The 19,089-nt window shown below is 40.5% G+C and overlaps 1 protein-coding gene across 4 annotated transcripts in view; it reads left to right on the forward strand.

Annotated features, from left to right (window-relative positions):
• Nucleotides 1-19,089, forward strand: part of WDFY2 (WD repeat and FYVE domain containing 2) — a 173,181-nt gene that overhangs the window by 74,892 nt on the left and 79,200 nt on the right. For all 4 annotated transcript variants that reach the window (XR_015725966.1, XR_015725967.1, XR_015725968.1 and 1 more), the window contains exon 3: nt 10,561-10,634. Coding sequence is in view for 1 of the 4 variants with exons in the window: in XM_045796877.2 (XP_045652833.2) it covers nt 10,561-10,634 (74 nt within the window). In the remaining 3 variants the exon portion in view is untranslated. The remainder of the gene's footprint in view (nt 1-10,560; nt 10,635-19,089) is intronic.

A 19,089-nucleotide genomic window follows, 5' to 3' on the forward strand; every position in this document is an offset into this window, starting at 1 on the left:
CTTCTTGAGATAGCCATGAATAGGAACCTCATGGAGCCATAGGATCCTAAGTAATTGCTTCTCCGCCCCCTGCCCCACACACACATCCAAGCACATTTTGCTGTCGTTGTCTGAATTCTCTTTATTTGGATCTCACTGAGAGTACAGAGAAGCCCCTGGTTGCATGTTTATCATGTATGGAGCTGTGTGAATAACTACAGGCTGCTTTAGCCCCTATAGCAGGCAGAAGTGCTCAGTACATAAGTACTTACTGCAGACTTGCATCTGATAATAAAGAAGAGTGCCTGAGAACATTATCGGACGTTTTCCTAGTGATGGAACACAGTCTTTGAGAAGGAGGACCCTGGAATTATTTGCATATTTTACCTATGGCCTTCTACCAAAGGGAGTGAAAAAGGCATTACTTTGTGATTAAAATATGTTTGACCAACCACATTAGGGTCACCTGAGAACTGACTAGAAATGCAGATATTGGGTTCCATGCTGGATCTTCTGAATCAAAATCTGCAGTTTTAATAAGATCCCTAGGTGATTTTAAAGTTTGAGAAGACTGTCTTTTGGCATTATAGGCAATATGCTGATCTATTTACACATGTTCATATGAACACATAGAGAGCCTCATGCATATATAGTATTGATTCATAAATATATAGATGTAAGTATACATTATAAGAACACATCCTGGTGGATCGAACATTTAGTGTGCACCTGCTGTATACAGGCCACTGAGCTGGTTGCCAGGGTTTGCAGATGAATAAGGTGCATATGGTCAAGGTGATTTCCATAATCTTTTTCATTGTTGCGTGGCTCCATGACCATAGAGAGGTAAAAGAACAAAAGGCTGTGTTCTTCACAAATGATCACAAATTGGCTTTTATGTTCCAAGGAATTGAATGCATTCAAATAACAGTGGCAGCTGATCTTTGGGCAAGAGTCAGTTTTGTTTAACTTGAGAGAGGCAACATCTTATTGCATAAGGAATTATGCTCTATTTTTGGACAGTTAAAAAACCTGAAATAGCTTTGAATTTCCAAAGGTTTGTTTTGCATTTCATTCTGTTGAAAGGTGTTTTGTTAAGAGATTACTTAGTCTTATCCTTAAATAATGGCTATGTGGTATTAGTTACAAAATAAGTAGAAAGGTACAGTATATCTAGAGACATGGACATCACTAGGCAGATAGGACCATACAGTGTGTTTATAGTGGTATATAATAAGCAGTATTCTGAATCCAGAAGAGAACATAAAGAAAATATCTTGTACATATAATACATGGCTTATTTGTTTATTTTGTTTATTAAAATACCTTTTAATACAGTATTTGTCATGTGCTGGGCAGGATAGTAATGTTTTGCAGCATTGAGAAGAATTTGAAGTTTCACGGAGGGGAGGAAGCAGAAGGCATTAGATGAGAAGGAACAAATGATGAAGGCTGTTTGATGGTTGGGAGTGAGCCTGAGTGTGAGAAGGCTAGGTGAATTTAGAATGTGGTAGACAAGAAAAGGGTTAGCAGACAGTCATGATCAAAAACACACCTGCGGGGCTCCTGGGTGGCACAGCGGTTAAGCGTCTGCCTTCGGCTCAGGGTGTGATCCCGGCGTTACGGGATCGAGCCCCACATCAGGCTCCTCCGCTGTGAGCCTGCTTCTTCCTCTCCCACTCCCCCTGCTTGTGTTCCCTCTCTCGCTGGCTGTCTCTATCTCTGTTGAATAAACAAATAAAATCTTAAAAAAAAAAAAAAACCACACCTGCTTTGGGGGTGTGTCATCATACCCTGTGTTTTCCGAGAAGCTCCCTCTTCCCCTTTAGGAGGGAACCAGGAGACCAGACTTGCCTGGTTAAGGCTGTTTGCTCCTGAGCCAACCTCATTTTCCCAGAATTTAGAATTTGAAGTAGGAAACGCTTGTTTCAGCCACAGCTGGTCCCTTGAGCTGAGAACATGTAAACCTTAGAGCTATGAGGTATTTGTGTGCATAAAGAAACCATCAAAGCTGATCCACTTAAAAGGAAGTATGAATCAGAGAGGAAGGACCACTTGGCTCAAGAGGGAGAGAAACCTAAACAGGTGATGCCTGAAGGTTTTTGTCCTCCTCCTCCTGATCTCCAGGAGCCTGGCTCTGCTTCTGCCTTTGAATTCCAGAGACAGGTCCATTAGTGCTTACATTCACTCCGGTGGGTTTCTGTTCCTCATAACTGCAAGTTTCTGACACAGCCTAGCCCTGACTGCATACCTCCCAATTCCAGTTTCTCTGGAATCTCTCTCATCTTTAAAGAGAAAGGAACTGAGCCATGTCCCAATTGATGGCACTGTGATGTTGAGCTGAAAATTGTCTGGGAAGAGTGAGGGCAAGTAAAGAAGAAAAACAGAAAGAAATATTCATCCTGTTTAATTTCTTTGGACAGTTCATTCAACAAATTTTAAAAGTTTCTTGCATACTCAACACTGTGCAGTGTCCCGAGGATATAGCGGTGAAGTGGGGCAGATGAGTCCTGTCTTCGTGGTGTGTAGAGTCTGGTGGGGAAGGCGGACCTAAAATAAGCACCACTCATGCTGTGTGCTGAGTGTTAGAACAGGAAACAGGCGTCATGGGAGCGTGGTCACAAAGGTTCCCTGAAGAAAGCCCCATTTAAAACCCTGCTGTCTGTAGAGAATTTCGGGTGACTGATGACTTGTTTTGTAGTTTCCTGTGTCCCAATTTTTATGGAGGAGTGAGAAATAAAAGCATTTCCTTATCTACTATTCTTTCAAAAAATCGTATCTTCCTGATGTATCTTGTGGGATAGCTGCTTATTGTCTATGGTAAGATCAAGTTACAACATACCCAACTGGGACCTGTTAGAGCTTGGAAACCAGAGGGGGGCCTTTCTGAGGGTATAGAGTTGACTGGTTTCAGTTGTAGCCGTAAATGATTATTTGTTCCAGGTTTCTAATAGATACCATTTCAACCACCACATTTGCATCTCTCCACAGAGGGAAAAACAAAACAAAACAAAGCATGAAAAGCATAGACATTCCCGTTTTCATGGTCAAATTATTTCGGATTTACTTTTTAAACTAGGTTTGCCCCCATGGGGTCAAACAAAGGGATGGAGGAGGGAAATCTCAAGCAGGAGCCTGGGTGGCAGGTGTTTGAGATTTTGCTTAGTGTATTAAAGTATTGGGTATCCTGTCTGGGCTTTTCCCCTTGGGCATGGAGAATAGGTAAAGCAACTTGGCCGCCAAAGATAACAGTGACTTGGTGTTTAAGAGGCCCAGAGCCTCAGGACTGAGGGTATGTTGGACAATTGGAAAACCTCTGTGGGCTCTGTAGTTGGCCAAGGAGGCAGGTGGAATTTACATTGGCTCCTAAGTGTTTATGAATTTGTCCCCAAAGCAAAACAGAAGATGGCTTTTCAAAGAGAAGTACGAATCAGAGGCACACCTAACACAGCAACAAAATGACCTTTATTTTTCCAGCTGTCTGCTTGACGTGGTGTGATGGCGTTTGCCCAGTCTGGAGCTGTGCTTGGGCCTCCTCAGTTTTCACACAAGTATGGCCACTTGACCATTTGCTCAGCTGACTTTTAACGTATAGGACCTCTAGTCCTCACTGAAAAGCATAATTTTGAGCTGCTGCTTCCTGGTTTTTATCAAAGGCCTGGTTGAGAGAAAGACCATTTATGGAGGGCAGTATGCAGGCTGGGCGGTCTGATGGCTCCTCGGCACAGTTTTCCCAGATTGGGTTAGCCCTCTGCGGGAACGCTTGCCTACATTGCGCCCTCTGCGCTCGTACTGGTGTTGCATATATGAAATGCTTTAGGTCTGTTTTTGAGGTAATTGTCTACCATAATGCTCAGCGTGCCTTTGAGGAAGCACTGAGGGGGCCAGAAGCCCTTTGCTTTCTCTAAGGCAGAACTTACCAACCTGTGTGCTACGCCATGTTGGGATGATCCAAATGGATTACAGGCCCTGAGAGCTGATCCCCGTAACTGGGCAGGGGAAATCCAGTCATCTGGGCCCTGTGAATCTCTTCCATTGACTCCAGTGGCTGTTCAAGTCTAGTTTTCTGTATGTCTCATGAGGTGAAAAAGGTTGGGAGGGACAGCTCTAGGGACCTGGTTCATGGTCCTTATAGATAATGTAAAACATGGAACCTATTACGTTTGCCAACAGATCTTTATTCTCATTTTCTTTCTGTTCTTTTTTTTTTTTTCCTTTCTGTTCTTATGTATATTTTCCTTATTCGTGACATTTTACTTTTTTCTTTTGTTTGGGTTCATTGTATCTGCTTTTTAAGTCATTTCAAATTACTTGTGAGATGAGGTAGGGAATGTATTATCTTAGTTAAGACAAATAGATGAAGTTTGGACATAGGCTTACTGTTTACATGAAATTCACCCCAAAATATGTATTTTTTAAGATTGGAGTTTTCAAAATAGCGTGTAGGTTGGAACCTATGCCTGGGTGGGAAACTGGAATTGGATTTTCATTTTTGCTGCCAATTTGCTGAGTCATTTCAGGCAAATCTTTTACATTTTTCCCTGTTCTGGAGCCTGATGAATAAACTGTCTGTTTCCTTTGATCTCAAATTTGCAAAAATATTTTGGTTACAAGTTATGTTAAATAAGTAATTTATAAAGTCCTGTCAGGTTCTTGGTGCTTGGCAGTATAGACTATCATTGCTGATCGAACCCAAGTGGGAGTAGGAAAAGATTGACTGATTTGTGAGGTTATGGCTAGATTGGTTTCCTTTTCCTGTGTGTTGGGAGTTTAGTTCTGCAGCAACAGATAATGTTAAATTGAGGATTTAGAAAATTAAAATGAGTTATATGTTCATCTACTGTATACCTGGGATGGAAATGTGTCACTTTGTATGTAAATTACAAGTGCTGATTTTTTCCATTGGTCAAAGGAGAACTTTCTGTAATTTAAACAGTGGGTGGATCTGGTTTGTGTGTTGTCCCACCTCTTCTACTGGGTTTATTGGAGTTTTGGGGGAAATTTATGTGGCTAGATTAGTGGTAGAAAGGTATTTAAAATAATGAATTTGACAGTTCTGTTTTTATAAAGTGGTGATTGTTTTGGTGACTTTTAGACAACATCTTTAACTCAGTTGAGGGACTTCCTTGGCAGACTAGGGGATGTGGGTATAATTGGGAAATGCTCATCTTATTATTTTATACCTTATTTCAAATAACTCCTTGGTTCCTAGTTGTGCAGTATGTTGTTCCTTTGTTGGCTTCTTTTTGGTATAGGTTTTGTTATGGAACCATATGTAAAAGCAATTTACTGTTTTTACTATCTACATTTTCAGAGAAAGTTATGTAATATGGTCTTTTAATTAAGTATTTACTAAGAAGAAAACGTACCCAAGGAACTTTTGATTTTTAATGGAAATGAAAACATGGATTACCCAAGGTAAAAATAACAGATAATAATCTGAATAATTATAACATTTATTTAGCATACTCTTGTTTGATTTTCATATGACAGAATATTTTTAAAGTTTATTGAACTTAGATCTTAAACTTGTAGTTGTAACTTGAAACTTGTCTGGGAGAAAAAGTGACCACTGCTAATTCACTATAATTTTGTCGTTACTCAGACTAAATTAAAAGGAAACAAGCGGTTAGTTTTAGTAGAGTGCATAAAATATTTGATTGAAATGAAAAATGATTTTTAACGCTAGGCAGTTGGAGTCCTAAATATAAGTGTTCTTAGTAAAACATGGTCGAATATTGTAAACCTAATAAATATTGTCTTGTGATAAACAGGACTGAATGAAATAGTGTCCATGAATTAAATCTTCATTGTGCAGTGGTGGGGTACTCCTTGAAGTTTTTTAAAGATTTTATTTATTTGAGAGAGAGAGAACACGAGTGGAAGGGAGGGCAAAGGCAGAAGGAGAGGGAGAAACAGACTCCTCGCTGGGCAGGGAACCCAAGGCGGGGCTTGATCCCAGGACCCTGAGATCATGACCTGAGATGAAGGCAGATGCCGACTGAGTGGCGCAGGCGCCCCTCCTTGAAGTCCTCTTATTGTAGGATCCTCATATCCAACTTGATGAGGGTTCCTTTAACACCTGAAGTTTTATTCATGGAAGTACCATTGTTTGCTTAGTTTTAAAGTGACCACTAGAACATCCCATGAGGATTAGTGTGTCCTGCCAAGTAATGCGTTTACCATTGTAAAGCAGTCAGTGTGATTGAAAGCCACAGCTTCAATGAAACTTGTGTTTATTTGAGCAAAGTCCAACCAATAAGCAAAGGACAGAAAACAAATCAGTCATAAAATGAAAAAGTTATAAGTATAAATAACAGAAATTAGGTAATTTTTCCCCCAATAAGAGTATTTTGGGAATGCCTTCTCTTAACTGTGTTTTTTTTTTTAAAGCAAGAGCAATATATATTTTTTTTGAGACCACTTGAAGGATAGAAATATTAGAAATACAAGTAGTCAATTTCTCTGTAATCCACTTAATTACTAACTCTGTTGAGGTTGATGTCAGTCTCTTGAGTTCCATTTGTCTGGGGCTTATATCTCTTGAGCTTTTCTCCCTTCAAATTATATGGTCATTAATATTACCACTCAGACTGGGGCTTCTTTTTATTTCAGTTTTCCCTAAACCTTAAGCTGAATACTGTCCTGAAACTACAAAGATTTCATTTTTAAAAAATGCTCAATGTGTTTAATTTTTTTTGGTCTTTTTTTTTTTTTTTTAAGATTTTATTTATTTATTTGACAGAGATAGAGACAGCCAGCAAGAGAGGGAACACAAGCAGGGGAAGTGGGAGAGGAAGAAGCAGGCTCCCAGCAGAGGAGCCTGATGTGGGGCTCGATCCCAGAACGCCGGGATCACGCCCTGAGCAGAAGGCAGACGCTTAACAACTGAGCCACCCAGGCGCCCCTCAATGTGTTTAATTTTTAAAATAAGATTTTGACAGGCCATCAAGGCCTAAAGTCCTGATACTTACATAAGAGACTATTATTTTTCATTACTCATAGACCTGCACATAATTCTTTTCCATCTTATTTGTACCTTTTATGATCTTCCTAAAATTTTGCCAGATAACTTTTTTTGACTGTCCTCAGTCTGAAACAGCAAAGAGGAATGGCAAGTCTTAATTTAATCAGATAGCACAGCAATGAGTTCTTGTATTACTTTATCGAGGAGTAAACCATGGGCCTTTTTTCTTAGGTTTTAATAGATACGTTAGGGAAAAAATAAGAAGCTAATGATATAACATCAGCAAGACCAGTGGCAAGGCCTTGGAGTTCAGTCACTGGATTTGTGTAGGAGCAGTCCCAGGCAAACTGCGTACAGATGATAACGTGGAAGGCCTTGGCAAACAGGGGTTGCCCCACAAAGCTTACCGGGTGTGGTTATCCTTTCTCGTGGGAAAAAGAGTTAAAGGTGGGAGAAATAAATATATCTTCAGATTTTGTATCATGCTATATTTATTTCTTCTAGAGTTTGGGGATGCAGCTTTGTTGGAGAAGGTCAGTGGAGGAGCTGTATTGTAATTTTATGGGTCTGGTCAACCATTTCACTGAACCTTTGGAGAAAGCCACTGCAAGGTGGGAGAGTAGAAGTCTCTCAGCCATTTCATCTGTGACCTCAACTTTCAGCCATCAGATGGAGCAATTCTTTCTTCATCGACTTAGGAACCATTAGTTTTACATCATTTAAAGCTGAATTCTTCCTTGTGAAACATCACCTATTTGCAACCTACAAATATTGTGCTTAAATCATATTTTATTTGTTTCTTCCCTGACCGTTACTTCCTGCTGAGGGACCCCTTTTGCCATTTGGCTGGAATTACCATTAATTTGCTATGTCTTATTATCCTTCCCCAGTCAGTTTTGCCCCTTTGATATTTTCTTGCATGGATAGGAGCCCATTTTATATGGGCCATAATACTAGTCTTTCAGAGCTTGCTTTTTTGTTAATTTCTAGTGAGTTGAAGTTAGAGGATCTCTTTGGCAATCTCTCTACTCCCCCATTTCCCAAAAGGAAAGACATTTACTGTAATAACAAATATGGATATCAGTATTCTTTTCAGTCCACTCCCTGCCTCCTTGGGCCTGCCAGGGCCTCTGGGTAACCAACCCAGGAGCCTAGTCCTGTGAGAGTGTCACAGTTGGGAAATGGTTTGAGGAGCATTATAAGGCTCATCTACTAAAGTTTTTCCCTACACACACACATGTACACACACATACACACACATACACACACACGTTTGTTTGGTGTTTACCAATAATGCCCCCATGGTGGGGTGGTTTTGTCTTTGGGAGCACCTGGAAGCTAATGCTCTCGCTCTGGCATTCCCTGTCTAGAACCATCTTGGTTCAAGTATATGGGTTCTAGAACAACAGGATTTCTAAATTTCTTTTGTTTATGGGACTCTCTGGGAAAGGTCTTTTCCTTTTGAATTCTGGTGGTGTTTTTTACAGTGATTTGGACTATAATGGTGACATTGGGATGAGTCTTACAGTCCCTGTACATGGTTGGTGCCACAATCCATAAATTCCTTGATGACAGCTGTATTTCCTTATCCGTCATTATATCACATGCCTGGAACATAGTAAGCATTCTACATTTTTGTTAAAAGCATAATAAGAAATTTGGTAAAGGGGAGAAGAAATCCAGAAATAAAGAAATAGCAATGTAGATGTCAGGGTAGCCGATGCAATGGTATAAAAAAGTCATTTAAATCATATTCAGAGATCACTGGGTTTTCTAACTGTTACATAACCGGATATGAACGTTGGAGGAAATCACACAGAAAAGACTTTTGTATGGTCAGGCAGGCAGCTAAGTGATAAGGTTATTCTTGACTAGTTTATAGCCCTTTGGGCTGCAATCACGTTTTGCTTCATGTGCTTATGCTTATATCTTATATTCCATTAGATATTTAAAACTTTTAACAGGAATAGCAAAATAATACGATTAATAGAGAAATAATCTTGTCACATGAACACAAAAACAGTTTCATTTCTCCATGTACGTTTTTAGGTGTCTATGTACTTTATGCAGTTGTAATCACAATATATTTTTTCTTTTGTTCTTTTCAGCTAACATGATAATTTTCCCTGAGATCATTAGATTTTAATTCCAAATGCATGTTATAGGCTTATGAAACCTGGCATCTTAGCACCTTCATAGAAGTTGTGCCAACAGAGTTCATGCGCCACAGGCGAGAAGGACTGACTTTCTTAGGGCAGCACATTAACTATCACTTGACTGCTTTTTTCAGCAGCGTACTTTTGGGAATCTAATTTATTTTGTGGCTGATCAGAGTGAAGATACTCTGCTGCACTGGTAGAAGTATGTGGGGGAGAATTATTTTTTGTGTTTCCATTTTCTGAATATATCATGATTGAAAATTAGGAAAAAGTACTTCATGCGGTTTGGAAGATCTTTTTTTGTTGTTCAGGGTCCCTTTTATAGAGAACAAAAAAAATGTTACTTAGTGATCTGTTTATGAAGTGGCTCTGTTTGTAGAACTTCAAATTCTTTTATAGCTTAGAGGTAATCTAAGTTGGGTATTTCAAAATAGGACTGTGTGTTTGAATGAAGTCTTTGAACCTTCTCCAGCTTCTTTTTCCTGTGTGACCTTGAGTAAGACATCTAATCATAACTGTGGAAAGTAGGAGTAAAGATATCTGAGGCCAATTATGATTATGGTGATGAGCAGTTTGTCACCTCCAGGGCCACTGTGAAGCTGGAGGAGAAATTTAAAAATTGTGTTGGACTTGTTTTTAGAACAATTTCAGTGTAACATAAATTGTCAATAGGCGCCATTCTTAGGAGCTGGCGTAGATAGAGATGGCAGGGACCTGGAGGCTGTCTACTCAGCAAGCGTTTCTTGCGCACACTGGCTTCCAGGCATGCTTAGCTTACTTAGGCTCAGGTATACTCAGGTAGTAGCCGATTTTGCAGAACAGGGAAGTCCTTCCCACACGTAATTTCTTTCCTATAGAGCCTGGCTCTATGTCCAGTTGGTTCCCCCTTAAACTGAGACAAGTCCTCAGTCTTTTTCATTTAGCAGCCTTCAATGCTGAGAGTAAAAGACTTTTGTTAGTCCACATGCCCCAAATCAATTCTGCATTGAAAACCAGATTTTTATACTAGTGTGTGTATGTGGGGGGAGGAGGGAATTATAAGATCTTTCTTTTTATTTTTTCCCTAGTTGAGAAAAGATAGGTTGTTTCTGTTAAAGATGGGGTTTGAGTGGAAGAGATAGATCGGGGACAGAGGGGTTACACAGCACAAAATATTGTTAATCTAGTCAAGCAAATTTAGATTCCATACTGACAGAACAGCTGAGACCAAGCCCCTTGGAACTAGTCCAGTTTGAGAATATCTTACTCGTTATGTTCATTAAAAGGATAACTGAAAAACTAGGGGTTGGTTGTAAGATTACTGTTTTTATTTTTTGGTGAGTGGGCGTTAAATGAACTGTTTTTCAGGAAATAGTGGGGGGAAAAAATAGCCACACACTTCTAGCTAGTTAGTCACTCCTGAATCAATGAGAATCATCATTTTGTTAATTTCATCAACATGTTCATTTCTTTCAGCTCCATGTTCATGCATGTCTTTTAACCCGGAAACAAGAAGACTGTCCATAGGTCTAGACAATGGTACAATCTCAGTAAGTACACATAAATAAGATTTCCAGTTGAAATACTTCCCTTCCTGTGGAGTATGTCTATATGTATTGTGATGAGACTTATTTATTAGTTTTTTTCAAATTGACAAATTAATTTTCTTGCTAAGTGAAGTGGAAATTGCAGTGCAGCAGATTATGGTGAGGTTTAGGGAGAGCTGGTATCAGTTCAGTTTAAATGTTGACAAGGTTCAGCTTGCCTTTCCATGAACCCAGTGGCTAGAATAGGAGCTTTATGGGGCCCGTGAGTGAACTACATGAATCTGTGTGTTAGTGAGAGCAAGCTGGGATAACTCACGGCTGTGATCAGATGGTTAATCATGGTGTCATGTGCTTCCTCGCACAAGTGACAGAATACAAGGGAAATGTCTTCTTAGAGCTGCATGTCTGATCTCTTGATACTTGATGTTTTTCTCCTTTCCCTCTTCTTCTGCTCCTTCTTGTCTTAACTCTCTCTAGCTGTGAATAGAGTCCTGTAAATTGTATGAATTAAAAAAAAAAAGGCACAGAATCTACATTAGGCTGTAGGGTAGAGTCAGATAAATATTACGCTCTTTTTTACTATAGATCTTAAGGGAACTGAAGTGATTAGGGATTGGAGTATCAGGTTTTACTACTTACTTAATCATTTTTTTATATATTTAGTTTCAGCTACTGTATTAACTAAGTGTAGCAAGACTGATCTGGTAAATTCTCCATTTTGGTTAATAACCCACTATTGCCTTCAGTCCTGGCAAGAGAGGCCCTGCTTTGGGACCCGTGAATTGGAGGACCCTGTTCTGGCCACATTTTCCCACAGGATGGACCTAAGAGGTCAAGGGGGTGTGCCCAGCCTAGGCCCTCACACCACCCACCCCCATGTCCTGAGTACCCGACTGGGATTTTCCTGACCCCAAACAGCATAGAGCCTGAATGTACTATATTGTGGAACTTCAAGGAGTCTAGAAATTCTAAATTCGTTCCTGTACCTCCAGGTGGTTGAAGGTATATTTGTCAAGATTGGGGAAGAGACCATATTTTATTTAATAGTTTAACTTGATGTATAACTTTTAAATATTTAGACATATGGAATGTGGGTTTCCATCTGTAATCGTAACCTGATTCTTACAAGGGATCTGAAGAGGTGGGCTTGAAATTTTCCATTTGGTCTTTAGTCAAAACATTTGTTTGGTGACCTTTATGGAAATTTTAACAACATTATTAAATATAAATCTGCCTATTGACAAATATTTACGGAATATCTATAATGTCCAATGCAGTTGGGAGGTCTGTAAACTCTGTTCTGTAGGACAGAAGAGAAGTGAGTGATACAGATCTTCATCTGCTTTAAGGAGAGTTATATTTAAAAAGTGGGGTGTGTGGGGGATAAATTTATTTTTAAAAGATGAAGGGGGTTAACTGGATTGTTCAGCGAACTGAAGTTCACTGCAGAGGAAATCTGAAAAGATGAGTTAAGATCTATATATTGTCCAACAGTTCATGGAAGAGTATATGTAACACTCACTGTCCATGAAAAGACTTAAGTGTATATAACACATGGGTGAGTCTTTGCATTTTTTGAAGTCAGTGTAGGTGGTTAATGGGTACTGATAAATTTGGCTTTGAAGGCAAGAAAGGTGAGCAAAGTAAGTTATGGAGAGTTCTGGCTATTTATCGTGTATAAGAGGAGAGCCCGTCTTAGCCATTATTTCTTTAGTAAATGAAAGTGCCAGAGAAGTGGAATATCAATCAGGGGGGCCAGTCTGGGATGCTTCTGCAGGTGTATCAGCACAGTGTGGGTATACCAAACCTTACTTTACCCTGGTCTCCTAGAAAAGCTTAAGGACCCAGCTTGGGTGACATCATTTCATTAAAAGGACCTGTTCTGTGTTGTCCAAGAGGATGAATTGTGTATACTCTGTTCTCATCTGAAGAACTGTGAAGAGCTGAGTTAGGAGAGGCACACGGAGAGAAGGGCTTGTTTAGGTTCAGCGTTTTCATTGGGGTTGGAAATACTTACCCAGAGTCTCAGCTGTTTAATAGTTCACTTTCCAGACGTGAGAAAACCTACGCAGAGACTATTCATTCTCTGTTCCCTGAGTATAGCATATAAATTTTAAGAAGAAATAACTGGTTGACTTTTTTTGGGGGGGAGGGGTTAACTTATTTTAAAACAAAGAAAGGAGGAAATCAGAAAGTAAATCCTTGTTTCTCTCTATTCTACTGAATAAAAAAATTCAAGAGGCAGTTAACCTTATGTAACTGAAATAGCTTAGTGATGAAGTAGAGACAGCCAGTAGAGACCATGTTTCAAAAACTTGTCTGCAAAAGGAAGGAGAGGGAGGGTGAGCGCTGCAACAAGATGAGACATTAAACAAGCAGCAGGAGGGTCCTGAATGACTTGGAGAATTTAGCTTTGGGGAAGAATGGGGAAACTCTTGAGATAGAGCGAAAGGCAGAGGCAGTTGTGAGATGGAGGAGAGGAATGACCTTTTCAATTTCTCTTGAAGTAGCAGGTTAGGTCACCTACTGAGAGAAGCTAGCATGAGTGAGGGTGTGTTTTCATGTCTGTACATTTTGCTCTTGCTAATCTTATAACCCCGATCCCCCTTCTGCCATCTTGGTCTACAGAGTCCCAATTATCTTTCAGTGCCTTGTTCCAATGTCATCTTTTCCCTTTTTGTGGTTTGGTTTTTTTTGGTTTTTTTTGTGTGTTTTTGACGGATGGTTCCTAAGCCCTACCAATTGAAATGAATCACACACGTTACTCAGTAGGTTAGCTATATTGTATTGCTCATTTAACTTGTTTTGTAAAAAGTTTTTAAGTCTGTCTCCTCCATTAAAGTGTTGAGTGTTGAGGACTTGGCCGGTCTTTTATTCATCTCCTCTCTCAGTGGATTTTAGTATGGTTTCTTGTACAAATTAGGGACTCAGTGAATAATTTGTTAAATAAGTTGTTGACTACAAACGCTATTATTCTTTAATATGCCTTGCTGTAACAAGTACCTGCTTGATTTCTAAGATATTTGTATAATTCTGTTGCCATTCAAAATATTTGTCACAAGGAATTACCTTCTGCAGGGGAAAACATTATGCCAATAGTTTAATTCATCTTGAATTTTCAGAAATGGCATCTGTTTTAATGTCAAAAGAAGTCACTCATATTGTGCAAACTGCTATTCATGCTGGAGTAGGACTTTGAAATTTTGTTTTTTAAATTTTTTTATTTGTTTATTTATTTTTTTAAGATTTATTCATTTATTTGAGAAAGAGAGTGAGAGCGCGAACAGAGGGAAGAGGCAGAGGGAGACAGAGAAGCAGGCTCCCCACTGAGCAGGGAGCCTGACATGGGCTTGCTCCCAGAGCGCTGAGATCACTGCCTGAGCCCAAGGCAGACGCTTAACCAACGAGTCACCCACGCGCCCCTCCCCACTTTTTAAGATTTTTTTTTTTTTTTAATTTATTCATTTGAGAGAGAGAGCTAGAAAAAGAGCAGAGGGAGAGACAGAGGGAGAAGCAGACTCCCAGGCCTCCGGGATCATGACCTGAGCCGAAGGCAGATGCTTAACTGACTGAGCCACCCAGGTGCCCCAGGACTTTGAAATTTTCTATCACAATACCTCCTGTATTCTAGCCAACCAACGAATAAATCTAAATATCAACAATGTGCAAAAGAGTATGCTCAATTCTAACCTGTGGCTCCTGGTCTCAGAAAGCTTATTCAGTTGGGGGAAAAGGGAGTGTAAAATTGTGAAATAAGTAATACAGAGTAAAATAACTAACTAGCTGACTGACTGACTAACAGCCCCAGCTCACCGGCTGTGAGCTGGGTTTAGAAGATGGGCTAGGATTTCACTGGCTGAAGGTGGGAAGGGAAGGTATTTCAGGCAAGGTGAGTGGCATAGGGGAAGAAAGCAAGTGGTAAGAGACAGCGAGAAATGTCTGGAAGGAAATGAGCCAGCTTGAGAAGTGGAGTAATACAGGGGGTTGGGGTCCTGGCTCAGGAGGAGCAGTTGCCATATGAAGGAGCTGGGTCCCCAGCAGGGAAGGCCTCCCTCCAGCACCACCGGAAGACCTTCTAAGGTACTCAGAGGCCGTACTGGTGAGGAAATGTCCACACAGAAACGAAAGAACTTCCTTAAACTAATTTTTGCTGACTCTAGTGAATAATGGCTTGGTCAGAGATGTATGGATGCTAATCTGTATAAATGTATAGATTTTCTGCTTCATCAGAACCATTAGCAAGTCGAAGTTTTTATCGCAATCTTGCCAGATAAATGCATACTCATTGAGGATTTTTTTTTAAACAAATGATAAATCTCTGTTCTCTGAAGATTGTTTTCATGTATGTGTTTATGGTAAGCTGGGATGAGAAGAAAAGATGGATCTATATGATGGTTAGCAATCAGGGTAATGAGTATTGATTATTATATACAAATAGATGAAACTGACTTTGTATGGATTTGTTGCTGTTGTTTTGGTATTTCTTGTGGTGATTGTGTTCCTGTAGTATATATGGCTCTTAGTTCACGTAGCTGTCAAGGGAATGAAAAGGGAAAGAGAACTAAACACTTACTGAGCATCCGCTGTGTCCCAGACTCTGTTTTATATACGTCACCTCATTCCAGCATCACAGTAATCCTGTGATGTAGGTGGCGTCACCCAACATTTCTCAGATAAGGACACTCAGGCTTGGAGAGTTCATATGCCTTCTCCTGCTTACTTAGCCAGGAAGCAGCTCTCAGCAGAGCTGGGAACTGTGGGTGCCGGTGAAGCCACTTCTTTGTCCGTGATTTCCTGCTAAAGGCTTTCCATTCCCTGCCTGTTGTTCTTGCCCAATAGGCAATTATGTCTCTATTTCCTGAGTATCTTGGGGCATGTTGCCTCATTTGTTTGCGGGACTGTCTCCTTCACTAGACTGTGAACTGCCCGAAGGCAGAGACCGTGTCTGCTTCAGCCTGTGTCCTAACAGAGTTCCTGGACCACTACAGCTGCTTTGTAAAATGTCAAGTGAGGGAAGAAAGGCGTTTCGATTTATGTCATCGGGATGCTAACATCAAAGCCAGGCACTTAGCCAGCAAAGGTAAATTGCTCTCCACAGTTGACACAAGTGAGCGATTCTTGTTTACATGACTAGTTTGGGCATATGGAAGAATTTGATGTCCATACTTTGCTTCTTGAAATTCATAAACAGAGATTCACTAAGCAAACAACTAAGAAACTGAAGAAGAAGTATAACATGTTCCTGACAGTTTGTGGGACCCAAAACTCTGCTGTTAATAAGTCTTTCATTGCCTCTTTTTTCACTTGGACTAGAAATCTGTTAACTTTTGGGATTGTTGAAGGAGTATGCCTTCTCACATCATTTCCTGTTATTTAGAGATTCCTGTTTTACGGATCAAATTAACAGCTTTACAAGAGCATCGCTCTGTGGTCCCCAGGAGTTGTTGCTTAGGTGGTGTGTTCTGAAACTGCTTCACGTGATGGAGTTCCCCGTGGGGTATGCCCTGGCAGGATCTCATATAGATGGGAAATCTGTATCATAGGTCACAGGAATCACTCAGGCAAAGAGTCTGGTTGCAACAGGGAGGCAGAAAGTGTCCCCTTCCAGAAGGCTGAGGGCTTCAAGGGAGAGGTATGTAGTTTCTGTGAGAGAGGATATTACTTTTTCAAGTAAAAGGAGAAATTACCTTTTTGAAAATACAATCCTTAGCATCCGCTAGAAGGAAACCGAAGAATCATCAGAGCTGTTTTTTTATTATCTGAAACCAGGGACTTGAACTCCCCGAGTGTTTTATCCTCTTCAGAAGGTCTGAGGTATCATAATATCTCAGCAGTCCTCATGTGTTGCCATGAGAGCAGGATGAGTCATTACCAGTTGCAGCATGTCAATACCTGGTATGTTACTTTCTGTTTTAACGAAGTACTACAAACCAAGTGGCTTAAAACAACAGAATTTATTTTCTCACAGTTCTAGATACTGATGTCCAAAATCAGGGTGTCAACAGGGCTCCTTCTGGAGGCTCTAGGAGAGAATCCTTCTTTGTTTTTTCCGAGCTTCTGGTGGTTGCTGGAAGTCCTTGGCATTCCTTGGCTGGTAGATGTATCACTCCAATCCCTGCCTCTGTCTTCATGTTCCCTTCCTCTCTGTGTCTCCGTGTTTACACATGGCCTTCTTATAAGGACACCGGTCATTGGATTAAGAGCTCACCCTAATCCAGTATGATCTCATCTTAACTAATTGAATCTGTAGAGACCTTTGCTCCAAATAAGGTCACATTCTGAGGTTCTAGGTGGCCATGCATTTTGAGAAGACGCGGTCCAACTTGGGATACCTGATAATATTGTACGTGTGGTATTTCCCTAACAGTGTTCTAACAGTTGATTAGGAAATAATTTGGTGAATATGCAATATGATGCCTTCAGGAAGAGGGATCCAAAGATATTAAAAGAAGATGATTCAAAATCCCTTTGGCAGAGATAAGAAAATATTAGAATTGAAAGAGACCTTCATTCTTCTACAGCTAATGCCACCCTCCCCTAGATTAAGTGATGTATTGGTAGGTCACATGTTAAGATAGTGGTGGCAGAGCTAGGATTTCCCTGACCTTGAGTCAGATTTTCTTCTTTTGATACCAGGTTAATTTTTTTTTTCATACAGCTAAGACAGCCCAACCACAAGGAATTGCCCTAGGATGATCACTAATGAATTGGAAGCTTGTGTTATTCCATGCATCTAGCCATTGCTAAAAAGTTTTTTTTTTTTTTAAGAGAATTTGAGCCTTTAATGTAACGAGATGTTTTGGATGAGTTGTTTATTACTGTGGGTTGTAATGAGCCTACAGGGACTGAACCCAAATGGTGAGTTCATGTTCTAGAGTGATGACAGGTAGCCTATGAATAAAATACTTCAGCTGCTACCCACGCTGAGCATCCACTTGGGCCACTCCTGCTGGAGAGATCAGGCTATTCCAATTTTTGAACTCACAGAATAAATTTTTTTTCCTGCTTAGCAGTAAGGGTCCGGGGATGCTAGCATGCTGCTTGCTTACTATGTATTCATGCGGCATAATTCACTAAAGGTGTTTCTGTCAAAGGAAGTACTTACTGTTGTTGTGGGAGTTATTATGTCGTCAGTATTTGTGCGGCTCACAGAGCTTCTTAGAATGTCTCAAGGACCAGTGTCTCTCCTCCAGTTACGTCATTGTACGTGTAATCCTGTCATCTTGTGTTCAGTACCTGCATGTTCCCGAAAAACTCGGTCAAGTGGTAGTGAATGCAGATGCCAAGGGCATTCTTTGGCCCAAGATTATTTTGTGGCATCTGTTGCAATTATGAATTTTTGACGGCCTTCTTGGTCCCACTTTTACACTGATTCTGTATTTGCCCTGTATTTTAAATTGCATGCTGAAGACATCCAGAAGAGTACATGGTAGGTTGAAATCACTTATATGCTATCTCTAGAAGTTATCTGCCGTAATGGACGGCCTTATGAGGACATTGTATTTCTATTTCAGAAGGTGGTCGTCTTCTTATCTTGACCACATCAAGTAGTGTACCCGTGTTCCAGAAAGGCAACAGCTAGGAGTTGAGTATATTACGTTCCAAGTAATGTTCTCTTAGTCTTATACCTCAATAATCTCTCTCTGCTCCCTGGATCCTACCCATTGGTTTTGTTTTGTTTTTTAAAGATTTTATGTATTCATTTGAGAGAGAGAGGGAGAGAGAATGAGTAGGTGGAAAGGGAGCCCCATGTGGGGCTTGATCCCAGAAAATTGGGATCATGACCTGAGCTGAAGGCAGATGCTTAACGTAGTGAGCCACCCAGGCGACCTGCCCTTGGTTTTTAAACACACTTAAGGTTCATGGGTTTTTAAAAAATGTTTATGTATTTATTTGAGAGAGAGAGAGAGAGAGAGAACACAGAGGGAAGGGGCAAAGGGAGTGGGAGAGGGAGAACCCCAAGCAGACCCTGCTGAGTGCAGAGCCCAATGCAGGGCTCTATCTTACAACCCTGACATCATGACCTGAGCCTAATCAAGACTTGGGCAATTAACCAACTGAGCCACCCAGGCACCCCTGGGGTTTTTTTTGTTTGTTTGTTTTTGTTTTTTTTTTAATGAGAACAAAGACATCGCAGCTCTTCCCTATCCACCCAGTGTTCTGTCTCTCTTCTCTCCTTATAATCATACTTCTTACAAGAATTGTCGTGTAGTGACTTTCTGCATTTCCTCACTCCCCCTTCGCTACTCGGACCCCTGCAGACTGGCTGCCAATGCCATCAGTCTATCCAAACAGCTCTGGCGCTGGTTACAGAAGATCTCCTTCTGGGTCTATCCAGCTGACATTTTGAAGTCGTCATCATGTCTCACCTCCCTGCAGCATTTAGCTTTGCTCTTTCTTCCTGAAATAGTCTCTTTATGCACATCCACAACCCTGTACTCTCCTGGTTTCCTTCCTG

This window comes from Ursus americanus, chromosome 10, assembly GCF_024610735.1.
Source record: "Ursus americanus isolate L20-20 chromosome 10, mUrsAme1.1.p, whole genome shotgun sequence".
NCBI lineage: Eukaryota > Metazoa > Chordata > Mammalia > Carnivora > Ursidae > Ursus > Ursus americanus.